The sequence below is a fragment of the Paramisgurnus dabryanus genome, chromosome 1, assembly GCF_030506205.2.
Source record: "Paramisgurnus dabryanus chromosome 1, PD_genome_1.1, whole genome shotgun sequence".
NCBI classification, from domain to species: domain Eukaryota; kingdom Metazoa; phylum Chordata; class Actinopteri; order Cypriniformes; family Cobitidae; genus Paramisgurnus; species Paramisgurnus dabryanus.
The window spans coordinates 49,190,342-49,207,745 of NC_133337.1; the positions used below are offsets into that span (position 1 = coordinate 49,190,342).

The window sequence follows — 17,404 nt, forward strand, 5'->3', positions numbered from 1 at the left end:
GGGCGGAACCAATTGAACAAACAAACCGAGGCGGAATCACAGTGACACACCCGGAAGTGACGCCTCCGTCAAAATAAGCAGACACAGGCAACTGTATCGCAGGTCTATTTATCTCTGTGGTAATCTGTTAAGAATACAAATACAAAGATGTCTTCGGATTTCGAGACGTATGAACAGGATTTTGGGACACTTACGGCAGAAATAACCAACAAAGTCGGAAGAATACCCAAATTAGCCGGTGGTAAGTGTCTGTCAGATGAGACACAAGCAAAGTCTTATACTAACAAGACATCAGTAACCTATTATTTTTAATATTTTTTCTTCCCGATAGTGTGTATTGTTTGTATAGAAGCGTATTAGATTATGTTGTCAGATGGGCTGTGATGTCACGAGAGTCAGAAGGTGTCAGATATCTAACGTTAGTGTGTCAGATGAGTCTTTAGTGAGGATGTCTGATGATTCAGGATTTGGGTGACATGGCTCTTAAAAGACATGCCGTGTTTGTTAGAGTTTGACTTTTTTGGATATTAACCAATATATGATACAATTATGCAATCATATCACAATTGAATCACAAAATGAAATTGTTACCACATTGATAGATGATTTACTGAAAGATATATGTAGAGTGTGTTTTGTCATGAAAGTTATAGAATAACTAAACCAAAAACTAAACCTTTAAAAACACTGTTTATGTTAGAATGTCTGTACTAAATACTTTATGTAAAAATTTCCACATATCTTTGCGTGCATAAGCCAGCCCATTACACTTTTATAACTTGTGTTTTGATGGTTTTTAATAGACAGTGAGATGCATATGTGTTTTGCCGGATGTTGAATTGATGAGAAAATGCTTGGAGTTTTTAAAAATAGATCCACATTTTCAAAAAAAAATCACTGTAGTTTGCCACCTGTGTTTTTAATAGACTTTTCCTTTAGTTTCCAGTTGGAGTTATCATAACATTGTGTCCAGTGTTGGGCAAGTTACTTCCAAAGTGTAATACATTATATATTACAAATTACTGTAATTTGAGAGTAATTAGTTACATTACAATATTACTGACTCTGAACTGTAATGAGTTACACTACTTTTTCGTTACTTTTGAGTTACTTTCATCAAAATAACAGAAGTATGACTAGGTATTATAAAATGTTAAAATGTAGTTGATTGCTGCTTATAAATCTAGAAGTTATGTGTTGGCCCTCGAGCTTTGAATAGGCACAGTGAAGACGTATGGCAAAAAACAGTAACAATGACTGTCAGAGTCATAAACATGGACAAATGATCTGGTAAAAGTCTGGTAAATGATGGTACACATACCAAACACAATAAAGCTAGACCCCACTATAATGCAACCTATAGACTAATAACATGGCAAGACACGCAACCTCTTTTCATTTCTATTCTTTAATTCACTTTTAATTCAGATTCACAGCACAAACCTGGCATGCACTGGGTTGACACAACTTATCAAAAAGTGCTATTGGAGGATCAGGCCTCAAGGAATACAGCTCATTTCAGTACAATATAAGGATTACATGTAGGTTAACATATAATTGCTTAATACAACACAGACAAACAGAGGAACACTGCTTTTTGCCAAACAATGAATATAGGCTCCCATACAAAGGCTGGTAAAAACTTTAACCAGTGATGTTTAAATGTACTATTTAAATAACCATGTTTAAGTCTACATTAATGTTATGTTGTAGTTTAGGTTGCTGTTTGTAATAAAACTGTAGATAGCATAGGAATAGCCTAGCAATCTATTATGTATATGGACTGTAACCATAGCAACGTTAGCTTACCTTGTCATTGCTGGTGTGGTGAAATGGATTTTACTGGCAAGATTTCTAAAAGTCTCTTTACTTCTGAGGTTCAAGCAGCACAGGAGACCGATAGAAACTTTCTGTTGCTTTTACTTAGTGCTCTCATTCGCAGAATTTTGCGTATGCGGCGCTACCGGACCTGATTGCGACCACTTTAGTCAATGCTTATACAGCCGCGGACTTCCCAGATTCGGCTCTTTAAGAAACGCGTCAAATACAAAATTAAAGTAAGAATGAACATGCTGCATACAGCACCTGGAAACAGACATACGCTGCGTCCCAAACCGCCTACTTCCATACTATATAGTAGGCAAAGAGTACGAGAAGTAGTGCTTTTCGCCTACTATATAGTATGGAAGTATGCTGTTTGGGACGCAGACATTACTATTTTACCCGCAGCTTTTTCCTGTGTGGATGCTGGTCGCGCGCATTAGTCAAAAATAAAAAAAATAAAATAACACGTCTATTTTTGAAATGCATTGTTGTAACGCGCTCGTTACTAAGACTGTAACGAGTAAAATATTACCAAAATTTTATTAGTAATGCGTTATATTACTGCGTTACAGCAAAAACTAATATATTACTGTAATATATTATATTTTGCAATGCGTTACTCCCAACACTGATTGTGTCACATGTTTCAGAAATGTTTTATTGTCTTTGTAGTTTCCACCAGAAAACAAAGATTCATATAGCTAAAAATTAAATAGCCTACAGCAGAGGTCTTCAACCTTTTTCAGACCTAGGACCCCTTAAAACAGTGGTTCTCAAACTTTTTGCCATGCATCCCTTTTTTCACCAAAAAACAAAAGATTCATATAGCTAAGACTTAAATAGCTTACATCAGAGGTCTTCAACCTTTTTCAGACCTGGAACCCCTTTAAACAGTGATTCTCAAACTTTTCGGCATGCATCCCTTCGTGCCTCCCCCCGAAAGAAAATTCATGGCATGAAACAATCTCAAACTTAGAATTTGAGTTCTAACAAAACATATTTAATCATATACAATGTGGTGTTGGTTAAGTAGCCTTATGTTTCTGAGGTTTAATTGTCATAAAACTGGGGCCCCCTGGCACCATCTCGTGTCCCCAGTTTGAGAACCACTGCCTTAATGGATACAGAGGAGGAGTGGGGGACCTGTAGTAAATGTATCAAATTAAGACTGGTTTTACATAATGTTGTTCTGTTGGTTACGTTCCAAAGATATTTAAAGAATAATTTGGTACACACAGGTACATTAGGAACATACATATGTAACACTCTAAAAAATGTTGGGTTAAAATTAACACACAATTTTTAATGTAATTCAGTATTATATTTAATTAAAATTAAATAATGTAGAGGAGTTAAAAGTATGATATTATGCTTTAGAATATAGTAAAGTAAACACGTTGATAAAATATGTACAAATACTTGAAAAGTGTACTTGATTAAAGTAAAAATACTTTACATCTCTGAAAAATACTTCTTGTGTGTTCACACCAGATGCGAAAGAGGCGGCAAAAACGGGCTATTTTCGCGTAGTTGAATGCTTGAACATTTTGAATTTACTCGCTTCATGAAAGTCGCGAGTGAAATTCTAGTCATTTCAGACATTCACGCGTAAATCCGCATCATGGGAGGGGCTTATATAGCTCAAATCTCACGAACTTTCTTCCAAACAAGATCCTTTTAATTCTTGAAAAAAGTTTGAAGATATCTGGTGTAGCGATGATGATTGTCCTGCATTGCTGTTTTGTTTTTCTGCCTCCACTTGGTTCCTGTAAGCACGTCACTGCTAGCTCCTGATTGGTTAGCGTGGTGCGAAAATCTGCCAAGTTTCGCATTTTTCAACTCGATTTTTCAGCTCAATTCGCGCAGAACGCGCCATCCGCATCGCTTCTTCCCCGTGTATGGTGTGAAGGCACCATCAAAATACTGTTAATTTGATACAGCTTTCTTTTGTTTGCTTTGTGAAAGGTTCAAACATAACTAAGCTTTCGATATGCTCAGCCGAATAAAATTAATAATGCAAGATCATGCTCAAAATGAGTTAAATTGAAACTAAAGGTCAGAGAAATGCATGTCTGCGTTCATATATAACTGTTACTTTTAAAACAAATTATTGCTTTCAGTCAGTATTAAACAACAGAGGTGTAGTCTCATAATAACCAGATGTACTGACTTATTGCTTTTGTTGTATGTGGACAAAAGGTGAGAACGATTAATCATTTATTTAGACTTGCAGGCATATGCTTGGTTTGGTAAGCGCAGTCAAACAATTGCTGCACGTGATTGGCTTTTTTGCATTATTTAAGCATATTCAAAAGAATTGAAATGTGCAATGGGTTGAATTGTTAAAGCTTAAATTGCTTCTTCAGAGCTTGGCAGAAACAAACAGCGTGTCAGACCAGCCCACTACCAGCTGTGTGTATGGTATTTAAATAAATCCACTGAATATGAACAAAGCAATAAGCAAAGCATTCTCATTAGTGATGGCCAAGCCTTCCTTCCTAACCGGTTCTGCTTTCGAATTAAAATCTCAATTATGCCCATAAAGACACGGTTTACTTTTTCTATGCAAGGTACATAAATTTGTTTGTGACCACACTGTCTGTCGACAATTGCATCAACAAAGAGGCTTACGTTGTTGTCTTCGCTGTATTGTAAAGAGTCACATATGTAGAGGCATTGATAAAGACCAGTGGACAGCTAAAAATGCCCTCGGCCATTACTTGCACCAAACCGAATTAATTCACACAACAAGAATCACCAAGAAGTTTTGTTTTGTTGTAAAGCACACAACTTGTATTTTTAAATATGAATTTAACAATAATGCAAGGCCTTTCTCCATTAAACATAAATGTGTGTTTTGCACTCTGTGAGGTGGATTTGCAACAAAGAGAACTACCTGTCAATCACACACAATAAAAAATTGAGCAGAGATGCAAAGATGCGAGTCCTGCTTTTCTCAATGCGACGGTTTGCCCAAAGAGCATCTGACCTTGTGGTGCTGCCCCATGCACCTGTAATAGTGAGATATACAGTATATATATTTATATATTTCAGCCTGCCCTATGCCAGAAGTGAATCGAGGGCCCACTGTTTGCTCACCTTGTAGAGAATCGCCCCTGGCTGTTTACACTGTGTGGTTGCACACAGATTTTAAAAATGGATTGATGACCATCAAAAGACGTTGGAAAGCCAAAGGGCAAAACAGAAGTTCACTTTAGTTTCCAGTTTATTGACAGCTTCCCGGTTTGATAACTGTTGATGTTGTTTCTTAATGATTTGTGCTAGCGGTTGACATGGTTTGATGTGCTTCACTTGTTTTATTTGATCAGTAAATGTAGTGGTCTTCTTACATTATTTATAGCATGCTTTCATTTGATAATTTATATTATGATATATAAAGAGTTTGGTTCCAAAACGCAATAAATCCATTTTGACTAATTTTGGGAAAAATGTGTTTTCTATACCAAGAAATTGCAAACTTACAAACTTTGACATAGCATCTTTAGGTTATAAAAACATAAAAAATTCAAATCCATAATTTGATTTTCAAAGATTTATTATAAAAACGGATTATGTTTTGCGCAAAATCGTCCTAAAAAAGTGCATTCATCTTTGTTATTGTATACACATTTAGTTGACTAGGGGTATACACTGATTTAAAAAAAACATTAATGGCATTAATCAAAACACTTACTTTGTCATATTAAAGGCGTTCTAAGCGAATCTGCGACACGTTAGTTTTTGTTGACGTTTGAATTGTTTTCAAACAGACGGAGCGTAGCTAACTCCTCCCCCTCCCTTCCGTGCTTTCATGAACGCGCCCAACCCCCACCCCCAAATCCTTTTTGTCGTTTATTGGCTGGAATACTTTGTTTTGTTTTAATATTGCCGTTTGTGAAGCCTGGGCTGTCTACAGAGTTCGTGGTTTTTTACAGTTTGATCAGCGGACAGGCAGCAAGCAGATAGTGAGGAGATGTTTGCTGTATGTAACAAAAAAATTTTAATGTTCTAAAACGCGTCAATTCGCTTAGAGCGCCTTTAAGAACACAGTTATTATTGCTGCTGTAAAATGTTTTGGTCCTGCTCGATTTTTCGTTGACTTTTAGTAAAATAATGGAAAGTTTTTTATAAGATCCGCTGGGGTCAATGTGTTAGCATGACAGAAGCTTGATGCTGTCATGTGAGATCAAGCAACAGCCGGCATTTTTCCTTCGCCCGAGGGCCTCTCACGTAAATTATTTGAATTTGATAGATTACATTTCTTCCCCACCACAGAAAACCACCACAGGGATATCAATGCCATCAAAATTACTATTTTGATTTTGTTTTTTCTTTGTTGATCAGACAATACAAAGTACATGAGGAAAACTAGGATTCCGTGCGTATTCAAAGTACCGCCATTGTTGTTTACAATGCGTTGAATGGTGCGCTGTGATTTTAAGCTAATTTATTGCATTCTGAAACAAAAAGGGAGAAAAGATGACAGAATAACACGGATATCGGATTTTGCATAAAATGAAGAATTGACGGTTTCTTTAAAATGGTGTTTATCGCATTTTGGAACCAAACTCTTCATATAGTGTTGGTTCTGGTACGTACAGTGTTTAAGCTGTGCCGAAAAAAAACAAAAAACAAACAAAAAACAATTGCAGCACTGTGGATGTGACATTTTCAGTCAAAAATTAAAATATAATTTCTCAGATAATGTATTTCTCAGATTATCAGTATATTGATCCATCTGTTGATATTTACTATGGCTGTGTATCGCCAACAATTCCCCGATACGATACGTATCCCGATACAAGGGTCCCGATACGATGCGCATCACGATACAAGACTATTTTGAATTACAGTTTTGTTCAGAATTTAGTAACATTATTATTATTATTATTATTATTTTTTATTTATTATTATTATTTGTTTATTGTACATTGAATAAGCAGTGTTGTAACAGTTGTGTTTTTGCCATTCATTTATTAGCTATTAGAAATATTTAAAATCCCAGAGTTAGTACTAGTAATAGAGCGCGAGTACGCGGCTCACTATGCAGACACGCAAAGTGAAAGTTTAACTCTATGTACTCCGCGGGACACATGCGTCCTTTCCATATGGATCACGGATCAACATCAATTCGTCACGTTACTTTCAAAAGTACATCCGAATCGATACGGAAGGTGCTGTATCGATGCGCGCATCGTCAGGCGCCCATGACGATGTATCGTCGTATCGATATTTTGAACACAGCACTAATATTTACCTAAATCCCTGATGAAATAGTCAGAAAATCAGAAAAATATGACAGAAAAAGGAGACAAAATTTTGGTAGAGAATTTCGTTTGTAGGTATTTTGTCAATTAAATTGCACAGATCAGAAGCAATAATAACCAAAAAATTGGGGACGGCTCATCAAAGAACAAATAATATTTATTTATTATTGATAAATTTTTATTAGCATATTTATGAGGAAGAAAAAAAACGTTATGGATGTGACATTACTCAGTTACGGACGGGATAATTCACATTCTCAAAAAAAAGGTACAAAACATTTTCACAGGGACAAAAGTGGTAAAAGAAAACCTTTGGTAAAACTTCCTTTTTCATGATAGGGTTGACATTTGCGTGGAATTGCTTAATACAATACACAACAGCTATTTTTCTGATCCCCTAAAGTTAAATATTTGATTTTTTTTTAATCAGATTCAGCTGATCTCCGGGTCTGGCGGTACCACTTTTAGCATAGCTTAGCACAATCCATTGAATCTGATTAGACCATTAGCATTGCGCTCAAAAATAACCAAAGAGTTTCAATATTTTTCCTATTTAAAACTTGACTCTTTTGTTGTTACGTTTGGACGAATATTACGCAGCAGCGGAAAATAATCCCCTTAGTAACTTTCAATAGCAGGGGACTATTTTCGGGCACTGCGTAATATCATTGCCCCAACTGCAGCCATGTTACGGCATCAAAGGTCTTGATATTACGGCAGAATAAGAGTATAGTTTCTAGCCATATCTGCCTAGAAAATCGCAACTTTTAATTTTCTGTCGGTCTTCCTACACGACGTAACTACAGGAGAGTCAAGTTTTAAATAAGAAAAAATATTGAAACTCTTTGGTATTTTAGAGCGCAATGCTAATGGTCTAATCAGATTCAATGGATTATGCTAAGCTATGCTAAAAGTGGTACCGCCAGACCCGGGGATCAGCTAAATGGATTCGAAACGGTAAAAATCAATTGTTTAACTCTAGGGGAGCTGGAAATTGAGCATATTTTCAAAAAAGTGGAGTGTCCCTTTAAGGTTAAATATTAATGGCAAAAACATCGACTTAGTGTAGAAATATGGAGTATAAACAATGTTTTACATTATGCATTTGGCAGACGCTTTTATCCAAAGCGACTTACTGTGCATTACAAGGTATACATTTATACATTGTTTATACTCCATATTTTGCCCTTTCCCCACTTAGTCGATGTTTTTGCTTATTTAACCTTAATGTAATAACAGTTCTATCATAGCTGTTACTACTATATCAACTATGTTGTGTTTTGTATTAAGCAATTACATGCAAATGTCTTGTTAGAAAACAGCAAAGCTAAGGCTAATGATTTTTATAACACTTTGTGTTGGACATAACATCTTTATTATCGTGTACATTTTGAAATATATAACAAATACCTTCATGGATTTGCTTAAACATAGAGTCAGTTACCCCACATATTTTATCTTGCAAAAACTTAGGTTTCTGTTTTCAAATGTGATAAGTGGTCATACTCTACTTTGGCCTGTCTTGTACCATCAGATGAAAGCAACACAAACTCATTGTATTGGTTCTGAGTGGGTGGCAGAGTTTTGCGAAGTTGACATCTCTCTCCTGTTTTCAGTTGCCAAGAGGCGTCTCGTCGCTCCTTCGCGAACTAACAAAGGCGTTTACACGTGGAAAAATAAGACACATCAAATATAAATCTTTGTGCGTCGAGAATGTGTAAATATATCTTCAAATGCAGGCTTGTTTTTATTTGCTCCCTCGCTGTTGCGGGGGAGTCGGGGCTGTTGTCATGAAGCACATCTCCTCCATCCGCTGATCAATATGTTTTCTTCTTTTTGCCTTTCAGAGGAGAAGACACAGCTGGTTCTAAATGTCGACAAACAGCTTGAAGAAGTCAGAGAGTTGGTGGGTCTTTGATCAGTAATTTCCACTCGCTCGTTTTCTAAATAATGAATTTGGTGAAATTTCCCCCCTGCATAAACAACACCTGCAATGTCGCTGTTGACATGAGACACTCTTCATCTGGCTGAAGGCTGCTCGGTGTTAACGGTGTGATCACATCCACATAATGCGCTTTTAAGTGACACCACGCGACACATTTCGCGGCATTATTGGTGGAAAGTGCCGTGGCAGGTGTCGAAAGGAGGGATGTGTGTCTCGTGTAAATTGTCCCGTCGTGTCATGTTGATTGGACAGTGTAAATCAGTGGGGCCCTTTTGTGCACGCGGGTTTGACACGGACACATGTCGCAGCTGTCAGAGCTGAACCGTGCCGGAGGTTTTAATGAAGCGACACCTCCCAACATGACTAACTGAATCGGGACCTTTGTGTAATGTACTTCCACGTGCATTACTTAACAGTAAACTAGATAGACAGTTTGTTTTATGACTTTTAAAATGATTTTTGAAACATTGCCAGCGTTAAAAATGTATCAGCATAGAGCAAAAATACACCAAATCTCAAAATGTGAATGAACTAATATATCTGATGTTTTTGACTACTTGACATTTTTTCTGTTGAATACCTATAGTAATTTAGATGTGTTATTACATAAAATATTAGGGGATTTAATAAATTTTATTAAAAAAAATGAAAATTCTTTCAATGGGATAAGGGAAATTATGACAAAAATGTATATATAAACCTTTTGGTAAATATATATTATATTGAAGTACTCAAATTGTTTAAATTTTGAAAATATGTTTGTAACCAAGCAGATCTGTAGCACCACTGATTTCCATAGGAAAAATAATACTATATAATAGGGCTGCATAACAACCAATCGCAACTAATCATTTGCAGAAAAAAGTTAATATATGTGTGTGTACTGTGTATAATAATTATGCATATATAAATGCATACAGATGCATGTATAATAAAAATATCTATGTGTATATATTAAGTATTTATATTTATATATATATATAACATAAATTATATATAAATATAAAAATGTATATACACATTTAAATATTTCTTAAATATACACGGTTTCAGCAGTAACGACATAAACAAGCGGCGTCCGTGGTCTACACGTAACTTCCTGTAGACTCCGCTAAGAATAAATACAACAAAGTACTTTAAAAGTAGTTTATTTATATAACAATACAAAAAGCACGTAGGTTACCTAGGAAACCAAAACATTTTTTTATTTTCAACTAGATATTTGTTCAAGAGTTCAGTTTAGTAAATAGTCAGACCATTAAAAAACTGAAACCGGAAGTAAAGGTCAGACCAGACGCGTATCGCGTCACCGCACGTGCGTCCGATGAAACGGTCTATATACATGCATGTGTGTGTATTTATACATACATACTTATTTTACACAATACACACACATATATGATGTAAACAAAAACTTTTATTCTGCAAACGATTAGTTGCAATTAGTTGTTATGCAGCTCTATGAAAGTAAATGGTGTCCCAAATCTCTTTGCTTATTTAACATTTCAAAATATCTTCATTTGTTTTGACAGAATATTTTTTTTTTGAAAATGACTTTTTCTTTAAAGGGGACACATCATGAAAATCTGACTTTTTCTATGTTTAAATTCCATAATTGCATTTAAAAGGACACACAAAAAACGGCACATTTTTACTCACACCTACAAAGTGGTAATTTCAACATGTTATAATAAATTATCTATATGGTATTTTGAGCTAAAACTTCACATAAGTACTCTGGAGACGCCAAAGATGTATTTGGCATCTTAAAAAAGTCATGTGAAATGTCCCCTTTAACATAAAATGATAACAGAGCATGTATAAAAAAACAACAGCATTACTGATAATAGTTGGTGGTCTGTTTATGTACTTATAATTAATGTAACTGCTGTTTGTAGTTGGAGCAGATGGACCTTGAGGTTCGAGAGATCCCCATTCAGAGCAGAGGCATGTACAACAGCCGTCTGAAGAGCTACAAGCAAGAAATGGAAAAACTTGAGAAAGATTTTGTGAGTATTGAAGTCCACTTTAACTCATCATGTTTAACTGATGGTTACTTCATGCTTAGGTTCACTCGCTCTTTTGTTTCTCTTGTAAGCACATACACATACAAAGTCTGAAACGTAGCTCAACAACTTTAACAACACAGAAGGTCATCCAGATTTCCACTGTGGTTAATTCAGAGTGTATTTTTGAAACCACCACTTGGGTCAAGGAGGGTGGGCCTCTGTTCTGTCCTTGTTAAGTTATTCATTACTCTTACCTGCCCATGAAGAATCCACCCCACACACATCAAAACTTAATGAGATGTTTTTCCTCTGAAGCCAAATTTTTTCTTTGCTGTTTTTACATCACCTTGTTTTACTGCCCTTTCTGCGTTCTTTTTACTCCTTTATAATAATAGGCCTATTCTGTTTTCTCTGAGGTGGTCAGATTCACCTACTGTTGCAAGTCAAACGCAATAAACAAACTTTGGGTCTTTGTGTTTTGAAATTCGGCCTCGCTTTTTTTTTAGACTAATTTAATTCCATGTTGTATAAAACACGGTTTTGTTTCTGTGAATTTCGGTGAGTCTGAGAAACACATTTCATAGTTTCAACTCTGTAGAAATAAGATAAGTGGTTTTTGCAATCCATTTGAAATCTCAGCACACAGCATTTCTCTTCATCTGAAGTCCCTGCTTTCAAACTCTGCACCTGCACCTAATGCAAGGTGCTCTTGATATCAATTACCATGTGGCTACGGCATCCACAAAGATTCAAGAAAGGCTGACGTAAATGAGGAGATTTTTTGAAAAGGATCTTTTGCCAATGATCTGATGCTGTGGTGCTGTGCTGATAGCTCAGATCACAGTGGAGATCTTTCGTCTCGGAGAGGTCTCGCATTCCTCACCGTGTGCATTTAATTGGCCCGTGATTAATCTTTAGCTTCTCCTGCTTGACTGTTGCTGTGCTTAATTATCATGCAATTAACACCCGCTGTGAAAGCCTTCATAGCTGTATTTCTCTGCCTTTCACCTTATTCTCATATACAGTGCAAAGTCACGTCCACATTGAATAACAGCCATATAAAATGTCATTTTAACATGGAAAATTTAAGAATTTAGAAAAACTTGAATTGTTTTTCTGTTTCTTTCTGTGGCTTAGTTAAGCATTGACGTAGCAGTGCAAAAGTCATTAAACAAATAAGCAAATCTGTAACGTCAATGATTTCCTTGCTTCCTTTGAAACACAACAAGATATTTGGAAAATTCATGGAAAACCACCCGGTTTTGCACAGCTGGAATTCATGCTGTGATTTAAGAAAAAGAGGATATATCAAATAGTAGGGAGATTTGGAAATTCATGTTTTTATTAGTTATTATCTACTGTTTTGCTGATAAAATAATTTGAAATAAAAATAAAAAATAGGAAAAATGCAAAATAGATGCATTTTCAAGCTTTTGCACTCCACTGTATTTTGAAAATCCAAGATGTTGCCTGTAAGCCTGCATTTAGTTTATTGCTTTAAACACTCTCAGAAATAAAGGTTCAAAACCTTTAACTGGGACGTTACCCTTCAGGGTTTCCCTCAAATTTTTTTTTAGTTAAGGTGGTAGGGTTGGGTGGTTGGGCTGGGCATCATCATTCATCATTTTTATTAAAAACACTCAAATAAAACTTAATTTTGAAGAAACGATGACAGAAAATGAACACATACTAGATTATTAATAAATTCAATGTTTTTAACGGATACCCTTTAACGGGAATAGCTGCGTGATGAAGTAAAACTACAGGGTTAATAAACACAAACTGAAGCAGATGTTGTAGAACGTCTGGCGAACGATGATAGATAGCACGAAGATTGTAAAAACTGATTATTTCCCAGTGTAACTACTGTAGCATGTAAATAATGCACATAAATAATGTGAGCAAGAGCGCTTAACAATTACAGTATATCAAATCAACAGGCACGTGCAACCTAGCTAGCAAGTTGCTCAAACAACAAAATCACCAGCTAACTTACTTTAAATTGGCAAGAACTATAGACTAATACAATAACAAGCTTAAATAAACCCAAAACATAAGTCACCTTACAGTTCTCACGGACACGTGTTTTATTAACTGGCTATCTTCCAGACAGTGACGGACCACGTCTTTCTCTCATTTCGGCCCTGTGGCGCGTGTGCCTGCTCGCGTTGTAAAGTGCGTCCGCGCTATTCTCCGAAATGCACTTATTTTTTTTGCACGACCTTGTTAAGGCGGTAGGGTTAGGCGGGCCGCCCGAACTGCAAAGTGCTGCGGGAAACCCTGCCAAAAACTACAACTTTGTTCCTAAAAAAGTATGTTAGTACCTCAAAGATACATATTTGTATCAAATGTATACATATCTGTACCTAAATGGTCTTTTTAAAGGGTTTCGTCCAAATGATATCTTTTGTACCTTTTATTTCTGAGTGTGTATTGTGTACCTTTAAAGGTACAGTTAACTGTTTTGTACCCCTTAAATTTAACATTACAAGATTTTTCCTTAAGGTACACAGTAGGTCCTAAAGGTATAATATTATTATTTTTTTTAATGATATATTTAATATTTTTATATATAATATATATATATATATATATATATATATATATATATATATATATATATATATATATATATATATATATATATATATATATATATATATATATATATATATATATATATATATATATATATTTAATATATTTAAATGAACCTATGAGAGTACAGCCCCAGTGACAGGGCTTTTATAAAACAGAATTTATTTTTATATTAATTGCATAACTAAATTTAACATAAAAAAATGCTAGAAGCATTAAAAAAAGTATACAGTTAAATTAATAAATGAAAACAAACTAAAACAAATCCACTGCTATTCCTTTTTGTCAGATGGGACCACACGCTCTCGTCTGTGTTTTCAGGCTGAGGTAGTAATTGTTCTGATTGAAAGCCATTTCTTCTCAAAGCTTTGAGTTTACGTGCATTTGAAGAACAGATCCCCCTGAAGCCTCCGGTGATAACAAACCCCAGAAACTTGTCCTAAAGCCGGGAGATTCAGCTGGCTTCTCAGAAGTGCCAAATGCTTTAGCGCGGATGGCTTATCCTCTCCGCCGCGCAACGTGAGCACACAGGCACGCTTCTAAGAGGTGTCAGGGAGAGGGGCCATCGCTGCTTTCTCGGAAAAAACGCAGGCTTTGTTGTGCTTCCACGGGAAATCAAGGCCTCGTCCTGCCCTTCTCCTCCTCTGGCCTCCCTGGAGCTTCTGTGTCTTTACCCCCTCTCGCACTCACCCGCTCACCCGCGGTTTGAAGTCTTCACTCCATCCTACTCGCCAGACTAAGCCTCCTGTTCAGTAGCAGACGGGGACCAGTCGACCCTTTAACCCTGCCATTTTTCAGTAGAAAATAGTCAGATATCAGAAGGACATCCTGAAGGTATTCTCGTTTCATGATGGCTTCATTTTGATAATGGGGGCACTGGGTCTTAAAGCCAGGGAACCCCACGGAGGCCTTGTATTAGCAAAAAGGCAAAAAACGCTAAATAAAAGAGCTCTTTAAACATGAAAGCCGATTTTTTTGTGTGTTTGATTTGGTAAAAGTCAGGCATGCCTTTTTGTGATTTAGCCAAAGAGTACAGTAATTCAATGACACAATTGGATAAACAGACTGTACATCTTCAAAAGGAACTGGTACAGTTTATCCTCTGATAAATTCAAATGAAGCCAAATGGCTTTACCAGAATGATCCATGTTTGGCTATCAAATTGATGTTGACCTACATTACAAAGTGATTTAGAAAAAACATGCAAAAAAAATTCCCATTCCTTACTTAGTTTAAGCAGGAATGTCTCATGCATTCCTTTTTGGGATAGCTTCACAGCAGCATTAATGTATTTGTAACCTTGAATATATTTTTCTTTAGAAAATTATTTGAAATTCAATCCAGAGTTTATTTGTGCTAAGTTCAGACAAGATGCATAAACCCTACCGAATTGTGACACATATCCCTTAGTGAACAACAGATGGCGACATTGGTTAAGCTATTGCTGCTTCTCTCCTCTTAAATGCAATTGCTAATCAAAGACGGTTTTCTAAATATAGAGACTATCAGCTGGCTTGGATCTTAACAGCTTCTTTTGATTGCTTTATATTGAGAAACTTTGAGATTAAACACACTGAATATCTTGGTGATTGGGGTGGTGGGGTGACTTGTTGCCCCCTTTGATGGCAAGAAGCACATTTAGATAGACCATCCGGTGCAGGTCTTTCCCGCCTTTCTGTACTCACAAACGCCAGCTGTTCTGCTGTGCGTAGTATTTTAACCACTGTAAGCTGTGTTCTTATAATATAACATACAATATTTGTCATACGATATGACACATTTTGGGGTAAGAAAAGACTAAATTGCTCTGTAAGATTTGGTTAACATTTTGATTTTTTTTTACACATACATGCTTTACCAGCAAAGAACAACAAACTTTTATTCTGACTTTTGTGTGTTGTCACCAAATGCAAGACTCACACTACAGAAGCAATTGATCAAACTGATACTACACATACGGTACTTTGCTTTTTATGTTTGATCAATTAATGAATCAGGACACAGCTCATCACTTAACATGGCTGTGTCAGACAATAGTCTCAATATGCTCACATTAAATATTGGCTAGGAATTCAAATCCAAATGTGTTGTTTCTGTTGAGAAAATGTGACATTGTGTACTTCTGTCTCATATTCACATTTAAAAAGTGTCTTAACTCCACACACACAGCAGAGCAATTTTGCCTTAATTGCCTCAATACTTATGGAGGGTATGTAAGATTTTTATATCATCAGGATTTTAGTCAGGCTTTGTTTATTGAAAATATTACTTGCCACGCTTCTTCCAAGAGAATTTTGTATGTTTGTTAATTTATCAAAGAAGAAATCGTTCTCTAAGTTACTAATGCTATAAATATATATTGTATACATTTATTAGTATGTTATATTTATGTAAAATAATTCATTCATTTCAAAAATTTTAGCTTTATGTAATCTAAGTGTAGAAGCAGACTCTGTCTTTATATCTGTTAGATATTTTTTACATTGTGGCAAGGACTGACCTGCCACTGCTTTTCATAATAATAATAATAATAATAATAATAATAATAGAGTTGCCATGCTCAAATTCTTTTATTATCAATTAATTTGGCACAGGGTCAGTATTTTATTTTTTATATTATTTTAGTTTTTCAGGAAGCACAAAATACCTTTACGAAATACTGTGTCGACTTTACACACATTTTTAGTATTATCTTGTTTTTTAGTGTACATATTGGAAAAGCTTTGTGTAGGGATAATGTTGATAAATAAATCCTGTGGCCAATATCATAGAGCAACATGAATATCAAAATGTGATAAAAAAGTACGGAAGGCGTAATCTTACAGAACAACATGAATTATGTGAATGACAAAAATGTTGCTGTTTTTGCATGTAAAATGTGACCCAGTTGTGAAGGCTATAAAACATTTACTTATATGCATTTGGCTTCCAAAAAGCGACTGGTAAGGATACCTTTTTTATCAGTATGTGTCTTCACTGGGATCGAACCCATGACCTGTTACGCAACCCTTTACCTCTAAGTTATATAGGAGCACTGTAAAATTTGTCCTGTTTTTGAATATGTCAGATTCTTGGCAGCTTTTCCATTTTTTAAATGGGTGAAATTTTATTAGCATTTCCAGACCGTCTCACAAGTGTAAATGAATACAATTTAGAGACTTATCAAATGACAGTTGAAAAAGTCAAGGTCCAGGTCAAGGATTCTGCAAATCTTCGTACAAGATTAAATCCCTTCAGGGGTTTTTGTCGGATAAGTGAACTGAATGCAGGTTTGTCAATCATTTTGATGAAATCCATGTCTCCAGTACTCCAACTTTGGTGTACTTTCCCAAGTTTACTTTAAATCGTCGAGTGCGTCTTATCTGCGACTTGTTGCAGTTTTTAGTGTGCTATATCAAGTTTTACATGCACAACATAAGACCTTTGAATCTCTCAGAATCAAAGCTGAAAACTTGTTTCTCTGAATCCTATAGTTATACCACCCAAGTCATCTATTACAGCAGCTTTAACGAATGAGAACCATGGCAGACTTCACATGAATGTGTTTTAATTGCCACCAAATATGAGAACCAAATATTCACCCTGGAAATTTGTTTGATTGTTTTAGTGCGCTAAGTAGGTAATAGATCATTTGTTGGCCAATTACATTCCTTGATCACAAATTGTATTCTATATTTACTATGGAAATCTCTCGGATTGATGGGATTCTTTTTATGACATGGTACCGATTTAAGAAGGAACAAACTCCATCTTTTGATTGA

The 17,404-nt window shown here is 35.7% G+C and overlaps 1 protein-coding gene across 4 annotated transcripts in view; it reads left to right on the top strand.

Annotated features, from left to right (window-relative positions):
• Positions 1 to 32: 32 nt before the first annotated feature.
• vti1a (vesicle transport through interaction with t-SNAREs 1A) overlaps positions 33 to 17,404 on the top strand; it is a 159,527-nt gene continuing 142,155 nt past the window's right edge. The window contains exons 1-3 of one of the 4 annotated variants that reach the window (XM_065262955.2): positions 33 to 241; positions 8,939 to 8,997; positions 10,935 to 11,045. In XM_065262955.2, the coding sequence (XP_065119027.1) occupies positions 148 to 241; positions 8,939 to 8,997; positions 10,935 to 11,045 (264 nt within the window). In that variant the 5' untranslated portion in view covers positions 33 to 147. The remainder of the gene's footprint in view (positions 242 to 8,938; positions 8,998 to 10,934; positions 11,046 to 17,404) is intronic. The other 3 variants (XM_065262957.2, XM_065262953.2, XM_065262954.2) reach the window with 3 other exon arrangements.